The sequence below is a fragment of the Patagioenas fasciata genome, chromosome 2 (assembly GCF_037038585.1).
Source record: "Patagioenas fasciata isolate bPatFas1 chromosome 2, bPatFas1.hap1, whole genome shotgun sequence".
Classification (NCBI taxonomy): Eukaryota; Metazoa; Chordata; class Aves; order Columbiformes; family Columbidae; genus Patagioenas; species Patagioenas fasciata.
The window spans coordinates 120,329,763-120,343,193 of record NC_092521.1 but is presented as its reverse complement, the minus strand read 5'-3'; the positions used below and the strand labels follow the sequence as shown (position 1 = coordinate 120,343,193).

At 41.1% G+C, this 13,431-nt stretch overlaps 1 protein-coding gene across 1 annotated transcript in view; it reads right to left on the bottom strand.

The window, feature by feature from the left end:
- Positions 1 to 6,296: 6,296 nt before the first annotated feature.
- The window catches only part of GLB1 (galactosidase beta 1), a 53,199-nt gene continuing 46,064 nt past the window's right edge, over positions 6,297 to 13,431 (bottom strand). The window contains exon 16 of the mRNA XM_065830526.2: positions 6,297 to 11,976. Coding sequence (XP_065686598.1) covers positions 11,719 to 11,976 — 258 coding nt within the window. The 3' untranslated portion in view covers positions 6,297 to 11,718. The remainder of the gene's footprint in view (positions 11,977 to 13,431) is intronic.

The window sequence follows — 13,431 nt, the reverse complement described above, 5'->3', positions numbered from 1 at the left end:
AGCCCCAGCAGACAAAGAGTGCTAAGAAGCTGCAGAGCACAGGTCTGCCCTTGCTATCAAAAATCTTGTTTACGCTTTCTAGAAGAGTGAAACCCACAGCTTGAGGTATCACACACACACACACAAAAAACCTGCAACACTACAGAGAAGGGGCCAAAGAGCTGACAAAAGGAAAGAAAAAAGAAGTTTGGATTTAGGTTGTTTTCTCCTCAGTCCTGCTTCACCAAGCCATCCTTGCATAATGCAGGTCAGTACTCGCTTCCTTTCCTCAGAAATATTAGGGGAACCCCTAAAATCCACCATGGGGAGGCTGGCTCACATCTGCTCCTGCTCTGGCTTTTTGCATGAATGTGTCTGTCACAACCTCCTGTCCCACAGTCACAGAGTAAATCCATTCACTTCCTCGCCAGCCAAAGCGCATGTTCTCCGCGTGCAGTGGTCATGCAAGTACGATATCCGTCTTGTGACCGCACCGGCACAACATTTTGCACCCGTGGAAAGGCAGTTTCATGAAAATCTAGACATTGGAAAGAACAGATTTTTGGCAGCAGCTGCACTGGTTAACAACCAACACCTTGTAACCTAACGCTGTTTTCTGTATTTTCGTTTCGGCTTCAGATTAAAACTATTTTACAGTAAACACGAGCTATTTTTCAACATTATTGAAGCAAAACATTTCATTATTTCTGCTCTGAATTCTCATTAAAATTTTATTCTGATGGGGAAATAATTTCAAAAGCCTCCAAGTAATGAAAAACTGTAGAAAGATCTCTTGGATTTGTCTCATTTAACACATTATTTCTTGTTAACAACTTTAATAGAATAAATCCACCGCATTGCTCAGTCAGTAGCTTATTCCACATACCTACAAAGGAATGTGCCAGAATTTAGAAAAATGCTAGCATTAGAAGCAAAATTTCAGTAAGGTGATGGATATTACTCTAGAAGACTACCAAACAGAAGAAGGTGTTTTGTTGTGGTTTTGTTTTGGGTTTCTTTTGTCTTTTTATTTTTGTTGTTTAACCTACTGACTTTGTTCATCAGAATTATCCTAGCAAATGAATTTATGTTACCTCTATAGTGTTAAAAACTACAGCATTTTGTAGACTATCAAAATGGGACTACCTGAATAAAATTTAAATGATCAGACGTCAAATTAGCATTTATTGAATGTTAGCTCTTAAGTGATAATTATTTAACAATTTGTGTCAGAGACTGTGAAAGCAACATTAGGATGGGTTTGTGTAGATGCAGGGTAGCTACTAATTGTCTCATAAACAGGGAAAAAAAGCCCACCTTTTCTGTAAGATAATTCACAATAAAGACCTCGATCTTAATATGATATGATTGAATGTGGCCTGGATTTTCAGGAGGGCACATGCCCAGTTCATGAACTCATGACAACATAAACCACTGGGTATGTAGAGGCTTCCAGGTTCCTGGAAAAATGTAAAAAGAGCTTTAGAAATGTCAACTGCTTGTGCAGAAACAGCAGTGATACTGCCCAATAACGGAGCAAATAGATAATATCAATGTTCATTTTAGTGACACCTAACAAAATCTGCCGTGTTTCCTAGACCTGAGGCCACACGAGCCCAAAACACAGTTCAAAAAAAATAAATCAGTGAGATCCTTCACATCAAAAGCCACATCTGCCTGGTCAGTGAACAGCACAAGCTGGATGAGCGGGCTCCATCAAGAGCAGCAGCTGAGGAGTTGGTACGTGACACGTCATGCAGACCCGCCAGCCAGACCTGCTCTTTGAACAGAAGGACATTTCTCCTTTGTGACAGCAAATGCAGAGAGTCCCACACAGACAGACCAAGGGACATGGGGGCAGAATGCAATTGGTCCTGGTCACGATCGTGCCAACAATGGTGCAGACAAAAAAACCAAACCAAACCAACCAACAACAAAAAGCCAAAACCAACACCAAACAAACCAGTTTCTAAGGTTCTGCTTTCAGCCTTTCCAGGGATCTCCATCAAATCAACTATTGCACCTGCTACACAGAAATCAAGACTCTGCCCTCCTTTGTAAAACAAGACATTTTGAAGATGAAAAGTACTAAAATGAAACCAAGTCTTTATTATTATAGACAAAAAATCTGTGTATTCATTTCTAGATTTCTTGCCTTATCTCAAGATGTCAAGAACTATGCACACTCTTACTCACAGCCCCAAAAGTTTCACCTCCTTCCACAGAAGATAAAAACAACTTCATAATGCATTGTTCAAAAAAAAAAAAGCCCTTGTTTATGAGCAATTTCTTCCTAACATTTCTCAGTGAATGGGTGATTGCTGTCCTGAACCATGAAGGTTTGCAACCAAGACCCTTACCCCTTTTAGAACTGCTTGCCTAATTTACTTCACATTTTGACACTTGTAATCAGCAGGGGGTTTCAGCAATTTGCATGAACATGCTAAAACAGGTAGCAGGAAAAAACTAAGTATTTCATAAGAACAAGAACATTCTTTCCAAGTCAAACCAGCATCACATTTTCACATCGAAAGGCATGCAGCCTGACAATAAGTGAGTAACACCCAAGTTAAAATACACTGTGGAGCACAGAACAAGGTTTTTGAAAGAGAGCTGATGCTTTTAAATAATCTAAATTGCTGTACACTAGTTTGCATGGTAGAGTAGTAGTTTTAGAATTCAGGAGCTTTTTGTTGCAAACTAAGTCAAGATGAGCAAGCAGTGAGCAGCTGAATCAGCAGCCAAAGCTGAGTCTCTTCTGCTGAACAGACTTTAAAAGCACTAAAGTTCCAGCTCAACTTAGTCAGAAAAAAAAGACTTCACCTGAAAGAGATCTCAGAAATAGATGATCCGATATGTTCTACCTTCAAAAGGGGGTACAGGGCTAGATGGACCTTAGTCAAACTCAGTACTATTCTTATATGAAAAGATACACTTCTGTTAAATGCAAAACAAAAAAAAAAAAGAAAGATAACAAATAATATGAGCTGAGCTCTGTGTATTTTTTGAGGGCCCCACTTTCTAAGACAAAAGCATTCTCATGTGCTGTGCCAATGGGGCAGACCCTTGACAAACTCATTACATAGAGAAATAGCAGTGGGAATCCCTGAATGTTCTCTCACTCACCTTGTAGTACTACTACAACAGCATGGTTGTATTTCTGAAGAAGGTACTTGCTCATCAGAACTGTAGTGAAACCAAACCAGGCATAGTCTAGCCTTATTATTTTGTGAAAAACTGAAAACACGTGATGCATAAGAAGGACTTCCAGAAAAAGCACAGTTCCTACCTTGAATTGCAAGGACAAAACGGAAAACAAGATGGTGATAAGCAGCTGGGGAGCAAGTACCAGCAGAGCTACAGGTATTCACAACCTTGCGGTACAACGGATTTTTGTTAGGATTTGGATGTATTTTCCACACTCTGCAAATCCACCCATGGGAGCTGAATCTTCACCCTAGTTCACCTCCTTTCTTTCATGTAAAATTTTCCACTTGTAGCTATGACAATCTGAAAACTACAGAGCTCAGTGTCATTCACCTTTGCCAGTGCAGTGAGATGTGAGGCCATAGCCCGTAACTGGCTGGAGGCACCAAAAGGGAAATTATTTTCCTTGCCCTCTTCACTGCCAACCTGCTTGGGTTGGAAACCCAAAACAAAACAAAAAACCCAAACAACCAACAACAACCACCACACCACACAACCCACTATTTACATGACACATGATCATGCTTTGCCCTCTGTCTTCACAAGGCTTCTCATCCAGATCATGTTTTGCAACACTAAATATTCTTGTTTGCTTGTACCTCCGTAGTGCTCAAACATCCCGTTTCACCACTGTTCCTGCAGGTACAGTACAAAGGAGAAACAAACTTAATGCAAGTCAGGTTTGCCACTACTATATTCTCATTTCACCATCTTCGCACAGACTGGGATTTTCAGAATTAAAAAAGAAGAAGAAAGCACCTTTGGGGCAATTTCAGCACAGTTAGTTCTTACTCTTGCATCTGAACTACTGACAGCTTCTGTCCAAAGTTCTATTTCCTAGGATGGGTGATGAAGCTTAATTATGGGGTAGGAGAGGGGGGTGATGTGTCCCTTTTTAAAGACATTAAGAGGAGTCCAAATTTTGACGAATACTACAACACCAACTATCTTGGCATCAGGCAGTTAAAATTAGAAAGGATCTGCAGAAGTTCTAGGTTTTCTTCAACATCGTCTGAAGCCTTTGAGTCAAACCAACCAGACCTGAGAGGTTAGACTTGAAAAGGTAAAAAAAAAAAAAAACACACCAAAAAACGCTGTTTCCGCAGATACTAACCAGCAGCAATTTTCTTCTATATCAACAGGAGCTAGGTGAGCGAGGTGGACTCAGCATTTTAAAGAAAGTCATGTCTGCAGGTGTCTGCATTTGGCTGTAGTCAAAAGCCTCATGTTGTTTTAACTTCAGCTTTTGAAGTAGACATAGCTCTGGATCAAAGAACCAAAAGAGCAACACAGGAACGCACGGCAGCAGAAGTCATTGCTTTAACAAAATTTTGCAGGAAATCATGCTAACCCCTCACGAGTTCAGTACTATGTTGTCAGGTTCTTCAGCACACCAGATCTACCTATTCATGATTAGTGCAAACCACATCCTAAAACTGAGGGGAAAAAAGAAGTCAGAAAGCTTGAAAGGAGATTTGTAGCGTGTGTGCAGGATCCAGACCCATCTCTCAGAGCCTAAGGTCTTCTGGGAAGCCTCGCTAGTACAGTGGAATATTACAACATCCAGAAATAAACTTCAGCATGGAGGAGGCAAGAAAGGAATGCAAATTTTCCTTCTGTGTGGATTCTTTCTCATCCCATACGTCTGCTGTGAAAACAGCGACTAACATTAGCAGTAAACAGGAGGAAGGTTACAGTCTGAAGCTCAGCAACAAGACAGGGCATGAAGAAGGTTAAGAGCCAACCATCAGTTTCTTTTCCTCCTCCTCAACAATTCCGCTGTGCTTCAGAAGGCCCCTTCCCCTGTAGTGCAGGAACACGTCCAGATCCCGCAGCCACCACACACAACACAGCCATTCACCTGCTCCCAAGGCAAACGCTTTGGAGAGTGTTATTGCACAAGTCCACGAACAGGGGAGACTTCTGGCTAAATTTAGACCGGAGGTCCATAAAGAGCATTCACCCTGTGCACCTGGTCAAGGTTTGTGGGCCCTGAGAAATGGAACTTCTGAATGGGATTTGGAAACAAGGAGAAAGGCATAAGCAAGCTGGAAGCAAAGGCATCTTTGTCCAGCTTGCAAACTAAGGATAGGTGGAAGGGGTGTAGATAGAATCATAGAATTGTTTCAGTTGGAAGAGGCCCTCAGGATCATTGAGTCCAACCACAACCTAACTCTAGCACTAAACCATGTCCCTAAGAACCTTGTCTAAATGCCTTTTAAACACCTCCAGGGTGGTGACTCCACCACTTCCATCAACTCCCCTTCAGGCGAACAAAAGCACATTGAAGGAAATCTTTTTAGTTTCTTGTCACATAAGACTTGCCTAGCATAAGAGGAAGAACCAGTAAGGCTCAAGGAAGAATGAAACAGGAAACAGCAGAAAAAAATGTTAGCTACAGCATTAGAGGGATGACCCACAATTGCAGAGCCTTTCCCCACATTGTGCTCCTATCTGTGCTCTGGCCCACAAACACTGAAAACGCTCAGTTAATTTAGTATAGAAGCACAAAGTTTAAAAAAATGTGTTTAAAAAATAGTGTATACACTTATAAGGACTAAAGAAACTTACCAGAAAAATCTTTTCAAACCATGGATTCTGCCTGCATTTTCCTACTGGATTTGCACTGCATTAAACAGATCCACTGTACTTAAGAGAAGGCCCTTTCTGTTGAGTTTCAAAAGGCTAAATTACGGTCATGCAGTTGTAAACATGTTACCAAAGTGCAAGATAATGATCTTATCACAACACTTGCATAGTCTTCTGTGAATGCATGTTGGGGAGTTTCATGAGCAAGACTGGGCTTCCCATGACACCACTACAGAGTCAGAAGTCAGATTTTCCCAAGACCCCCATTCTGAAGTCCTACCTATACTGGAATCCTGAGAGACCGGGATGTGTGCTAACGTCCAAAACAGGAATTCTTAAATACATCCTTGGCCACAAAGACTGTATATCCCACTGAAAGTGGATTGCATTACCAAGTGCCTGACACTAACACTGGTTCTGTGAAACCCCTTGTAGGTAACACACACCTTCAGGACTCCTCCCAAAGCTGGATACTCTGGTTGATTACTCCCATTTTTGGTAACATAACAAGCAACAGAAAATACCTTCCAAAAAGCAATTTTTAAACATATACACTTTATTCAGCAAAAGTATGACAAATACCCCCATGACATCTTTTCCAACATTTATCCATTCGGTCCTTCCTTTGCATCAAGTCCTAAGATGATCTCTTCCTGTCCAGTTTTGTCTTTTCATTGAAGGAGAACCACTAAAGCAAACCTTGTTCTTCCACAGCTTCCGGTTCCTTTTGTCACACCATCTTCTAGCCAGGACCTCAAGTTTGACTACCATGCTTTTAAGCCCTGGCCTGCAAAGCAGTTCTCTTGCAGTTCAGCCATTTATTTCAGAAAAGCTGCTGCAGCACCTGCACCAGGACATTCAGGACCTGGCTACCCTTTCACATCATTGCTGAGTCTTCTCTATGTTGCTCTGCACCTCTTAAAATTTCTATAAATCCAGTCCATCAGGGAGGTAAGAAAATAAGAGAGAGGGCACAGAATAGTTTCAGGGCACAAAGACATACTTCATGTTGGCTGTGGACAGTGAAACTGATAACTGGCTTACATACAGCAATGAAGACTTCAGTTAGCTGTTGACAAGTTTCCCAACAGTAAACACTAGAACAGCTTGCCTAGGGAAGTCCAGGGTCTCCATCACAGGTAACTCTGAAGAACAAGTTAAACAAATACACTGGGAAAACTTTAGATACAGATGACATGGGGTTAGGGTAGAGAGGCATAAGGCTAGATCTCTCAAAAACCTTCCATCTTGTATTATCTGTTAAAATGGTGTTTGCAGTCTGCAAAAGATATATACAAGAAGATATGAAAATGTAGGGACTTCACATCAGCAGTTCCTTGGGAAGTTGGGGCATTTGCAAGGAAAAAAGAGAAGATGAGTGATTGTAAAGCCATGTAACAGAAAAACATTCTCAAGTATTCTCCTGCTGGTACAGAGGGAACAATGCTCAGTAAATAACAAAGCTGCTGTCAGAGGCTCAGGTTAGGATCTGTCAGCACTGCGAGCTAATTGCTCAAACATGGAAGGATTTCCAGGAAGTGCATCCTAGGAAAACTGTCAGAATATCCACTTCATATGTGTGGAGATGATGCTGTTCCCAGTGATTTCAGCACATCTGAAATGAGAATACAAGGGAACTGCAATAGGCCACTCAGTCATTCAATTACATTAGGGCGAGCAAGTCCACCCAAAGAGAGTAGGTTCTTTCCCCTCACAGTCCAAACTTAAGTGCTTTGTTAACAGCTCTCCTCAGTCTGGATAATATAGTATCAACTCCTTCAAAGCACATTGTTGAACACAATATTCTTCTTCTGTAATTGCCATTTCTGAACACCTGACACATTTTTTAGGTAGACAGTGTTTGCTGTCCAGTCAGGAGGATTGTTCCTAGAGTCAGACTCATGTAAACATTCAAACTGTGCAAATTAGTATTTTATATAAAAAACTGTAAAAGGCAAACATAGGCACAGTGGAGTCCCCAAAGAGACGGGAGAGCAGGGAGACAGAGAGCTGCCTGCACAGGAGAATTACAGAGGGCACAGAGAGTCTAAAGAGGTATGGACAAGGTCAAGTCTCACCCCTGTGATTCAGGGACTGTGAAATTTTGGTCAACAGTTAGGAAGATAATTATATTATGAACATAAGGGGAAGAGTAGTCTTATGCATAGGTTAAGAAAGATAATTCAACTATACTGCGCATGTTCACCTGCTTGTTCATTCATCCCAAGTAATCACATTTAAAAGGCCTTCATTCATGCTTAGGCAGGATTACAGTCTAAGCTTACAAACCCCACTCCAGGGCTGGAAAAAATATCTGTACTAAGCTGAGCCCCTACAGCTACACTTTAAGGGTAGATTTCAAACACCACTCCCCTATAGAATTGCAAAGATCACACCTACCTTCCAGATGGGACCAGTGTAAAATTTCCACTTCTTACAGAGTGATTCAGACTAAATACCAGGTTTGCGCTGGTCTGCAACAATCAGATAACACTCTGGTCATTGTTCAGATGCTGTGCCAGCAAAGCACTTGCTGATTCCCAAGGACAGGGCAGGATGGAGGATTTGAGTAGCCTCAGTTTTACAGTTAGGAACATTCTTTCTTACCATGCCTTCAGAAGGCAGCTGGCTCCACCAGACAGACCATCCTGCTGAGCTTCATCATCTGGAACTGGTCACACAGTTACACAACAGATACCAGCCAGGGGTCTGACAATGTTTTCACACCATGCCCTTCAAAAATATATTGAAACTAGACCGACCAGTGCCTTGACCACTGGGTCAAGGTAAGATTGCTAACTCCCCACAGTTCCTCTTTTCCTACGCCATTTGCCCTCAGTTAAAAGGTTTCATTCCAATATTATTTCTACCCCATACATGGCTGACAGAACTACATTGGGAGATATATTAAAATAATGGAGCTGCTTGAGACTGCAAAGGAGCAAATGCTAAGCTGTCCCATTTTGTATCACACACCCCATCCCTGGAGGACTGTGTGTCAAGACTAGGAAACTTGGGCAAGTCGCAGCTATGCAATCACAGAATGCCAGGGACTGGAAGGGATCATCCAGTCCTATCCCCCTGCCGGAGCAGGAACACCTAGATGAGGTTACACAGGAAGGTGTCCAGGAAGGTTTGGAATGTCTCTAGAGAAGGAGACTCCACAATCCCCCTAGGCAGCCTGTTCCAGTGTTCTGTCACCCTGAGAAAAAGTTTCTTCTCAAATTAAAGTGGAACCTTTTGTGTTCCAGTTTGAACCCATTACCCCTTATATTACCATTGGTTGTCACAGAGAAGAGCCTGGCTCCATCCTTGTGACACTCATTCTTTACATATTTATAAACATGAATGAGGTCATCCCTCAGTCTCCTCTTCTCCAAACTAAAGAGATCCAGCTCCCTCAGCCTTTCTTCATACAAGAGATGCTCCACTCCATTGCCTTCGCTGCCCTGCGCTGGAGTCTCTCCTGCAGTTCCCTGTCCTTCTTGAACTGAGGGGCCCAGAACTGGACACAATATTCCAGGTGCTGTCTCACCAGCACAGAGTAGAGGGGAAGGAGAACCTCTCTCGATCTACTAACCACCCCCCTTGTAACACACCCCAGGATGCCACTGGCCTTCCTGGCCACAAGGGCACAGTGCTGGCTCATGGTCATCCTGCTGTCCACCAGGACCCCCAGGTCCCTTTCCCCTACGCTGCTCTCTAAGAGGTCATTCCCCAACTTATACTGCAATAGCAGCAGCATTGTGGGCACAGTGACCGCATGTGGCAGAAGGGCACAACACCCTCCTCCAGCACCTACAGACACATCCCCAAGCAAAGCAGAACCAAGTGTCAACAGGTTCTTCTTGGTAGACATGCTGAAGGTCCCTCATCACACAGATCTACCCTTCAGCATTCTCAAATACTGCATCGCTTGGCAACCTCTAGTAGGTATTTTCATGTAGGTAAACCAGGATTAGGAATCAAGGCCCCAACTTTCATTTCCTTTCTGTAGGCAAGAGATCCCTTCACTGAAAGCAGTAAATAGGCTGGTGTGTTAATGAAGTTGTCTAGAACCCTACTCAACAAACTTTAAGCCTTTTTCTTCCATGTTGTTCTTGTTCTTCTTCCACACATGTTTGTAATCCTCAATGCAAAGCCTTTCTGCTTGTAATATTGCACATAGTTATGGCAAAAAGGGAAGTCTCATGGATTACACTACATTTTCACCAGTATAATGCAAAATGAAATGAAGTTCGAATGACAGCCAGGAGTTCCACTCCCCTCATGGTACTAACTGCCAGAACAAATAAAAATACTCCCGGTTGTTGAAGCACTGAACTCTTGTAGGAATAATAACTAAATAGTACTGTCATCCTGCACACTTCAAGCCACAAAATCCACAACCGGTATGAAACTAATTCTGTTCCATTCCTTATTTTCAAGGCCTGGCTCTGAGGTAATGAATACTTCATAATAAACCATCTGCAGAGCACACTCCAGGGTCTGCATAGGGATGGGGGCCAGAGCAGACCACTTTATTCCAAGAATGAAGTGTGTCTGGTACTGAACAGACAGCGCCCAGCCATTAGACTTTGCATCTGAGGTAAGAGTTTAAGAGGAGAAGCTCTCTGGCTCAGGTGAACCACAGGCATCTGGTTTGAAAGCTCAAACACATTGCAGAGATGTAGATACTCAAACAAGGGGTGCTCCTTTTCATTCTCTCTTACAGTGACAGTTTCAGTCCTCATCAGCTGATAAGAAATAATCAGGTTTTTGCATTGACCATCTCAAAAAAGTGTTGCACCTCCAGGGTCCATACAGCCCATTGCAGCTACTTTGTTTTGCTTTTCTTCACACGCGTCTTCATAACACAAAACAAATGAGACTTCAACATATATAACTCCTCATCCTTAGCGACTTTACAATCTCATTTCTCCCTTAATACTGCAACTGCTCATAACTATTCCTTCTCCCCTTTTCCTTCTCAAACACACAGAGGGAGGACTTAATCATTAAAGAATCATTTTAATAATTCCAGATAGGAAAAATCAAATAAAGAAACCACAGATTATGAAAACAACTGATTCCACCATCTTAATCTTTTGTTGTTTGAATCTCACCAAGGAGTGTGCATGATTGACATCAAAATCATAAGAATCAAAACAAAGATTCTGTCTGCTGTAGAAAGTCAGCTTTACTGACAGAGATTGTGCATCTTTACAAATGTCAGGCACTTACAAAGATCATCGGTTTAATGGAACAAAGCAGAAGATGTGACTACAAGATGACTATATGAGAACTGAAATATAAAGCCTACCACTTTCAAGGTGCTGGTTTATGAAAAACAGGATCCATGAAATGAAAAATGGCTCATTTTAAGACTACATTCTGTATGCAGGTTAATCAGAGGCTATGGTCCAACCAAAACAGCCTAAGTTTTATGTATGTCCTTGTACTTATCAATTTAGCTAAAGGGGACAGACGCAGATTACAAAGTCCCTTCTCAATGTTACTCCTGTTTGGACCAGCCTGCATTTGAGTGCTCTCTTCCACAGTTCTTCTCACTGTTCTCATGATAAACCAATTGAAAATTTTCTAAGGTCGCTTTCATGGAGGTGAAAAAACCTGAGGTCCACTCAACAATCGCAGTGAGTCTCTTCAGACTAAAATGATATTTATACCAACAACAAGTGATAAAACCAGCTGGAATTGTCTAGTCTATTTGGAACTCTGACCGATGTGAATGTTGTCTTCCAGGTGAGCTCAGTTTCACAGTCCAAAGCAAATTCTAAATCTATAGCTTTTATTTTTTAAGAGAATTTCAGTATTCAACTCTGGCAGATTTAAAATTAACACTAAGGCTTCAAAAATGGGAAGTATGGTTTGAGGGAAAGAGAAACAAAGCAGGGGAAAGATAAGGAAGTGCTTGAGTCATTCTAGATGGTTCTATAGATGGTTCTATAGATGGTTCAATTTGTCTCTAAGATAGAGTCGGGAGTCATACTTTTCATACTGTGTGGTTGCATTGATAATAGGTTTGTCTACAAATTCTATCTCGCACGCCGAGGTGCTGCAAGGAGAACGCTCCAGCTCCAACACTGTTATGTTATTGGGCACTGATGAAACAAGTATATTCCTTGGAACAAAAAGCGTCAACTGAGGACCACGAGCTGGCCAGTAGCGACCAAGATTAAAGCCATTGATCCAAATTTGCCCCTGTTGAGAAAGAAGAAATAATGACATTTTAATGATTTGACAGAGATCAAAGGATGAAATAGCTTTAAGCATAACACTCTTCACATCATAATTGAATTTCCTCTATCTTTCAGTTTGATGTAACACAAGGGTAGAAAATCTGTTCAAGAGAATTGCTAATGATAGTCAAAAGAATCTGAATTCCCTGATGAGTTAAAGCTATAATTAGTATTTAAAAAGAAAGTGGTCAAATACTGCAGAAATTTCAAAATATTACAATACTTAGGAAAATGGAATTGTAAGTTCCTGGCATTGAATTTTGCACCAAGTTTAAGACTGAAGCAAACCTGAAAATTCTATTTGCTAGGAGCTGATTGTTAAAAGGAGGAAGAACAGACAATTGACAAAAGCAGATCCTAATTCTGTCATGTCTCTCTGCACAAATGTAAAACTACACTACCTCAGTAGCCCCTTCCTGTTGCATGATTCCATTAAAAAGATACAGCTTGTCTAGGCACACAAAATTCAGATGTCTATTATATTCGTAATAGCTTAGTCAACAAAAGAACTTGTGAAATCACACAGCAAGAGAGTACTGTATTTTGTTGTAGTTACCTTCAACCATTAAAATCTTTGGGGGTCTGCTAGCACTAATTTAAGTTCAATTAAACTGTGGTTAACTTGGCATACAAATTCTTTAAATTGCTTTTTATAGTGGAGGTGACCAGAATCTCCAGTTCAAAATACTGTTCTAACATTATAAATACTGTAAGTTCAAAAGATGAAACAAAATTAGGCAAGGGGAAGAAAGTCAAAACAGTCATTTATACACCACAAAACAGACACATTGAAGTGCCACAAATGCAGATTCTCCCAAAAGTCTGTGAACTGATGAGTTGCAGAATGCTTAGTAAAACTATAAATGGACTCCTACTGAGTTACGCTGAATCTTGGTTCATTAAACAAGACAGAAGGGAGGAGATACAGCTGATTTGGACAAATAATTTGCTTTTACTCTTAAGTGTCCTTTCACCACATGAGACAAGAGTCCAGTGGATAAGAAAAAGGAAGGGAATAGATAACAGCATCTCTGTCTTCCCTCTTGCTTCGGTCTTTGGTAACCAGAATATAGAGGAAAAATAAACTAATTCAAGGCATTGATGTAAACTGATAAAAATGCACTTGATGATTTCTAAAATCATCTGGGATAGCTGAAATCAGAACAATATTTTTAAAGGATTTCTAGAAATGCAATTTTAATATAGTGAGTATTGCTGTTCAAGCTGTTTCAGAGATATTTTTCCTGTGTTTTCTTTTCCACACATTTATGAACACAAACTTTATGAAACTCACAAGAGAAATTTTATAAGAAGTTGGTACATTTGCAAATGCAGGTGAGTTGTTTCAGCTCTGTATCCACTTCCATGGTATGAGATCCTATCTTGCACAGTTCTGCCAAGGTGTTACTCAACTTTG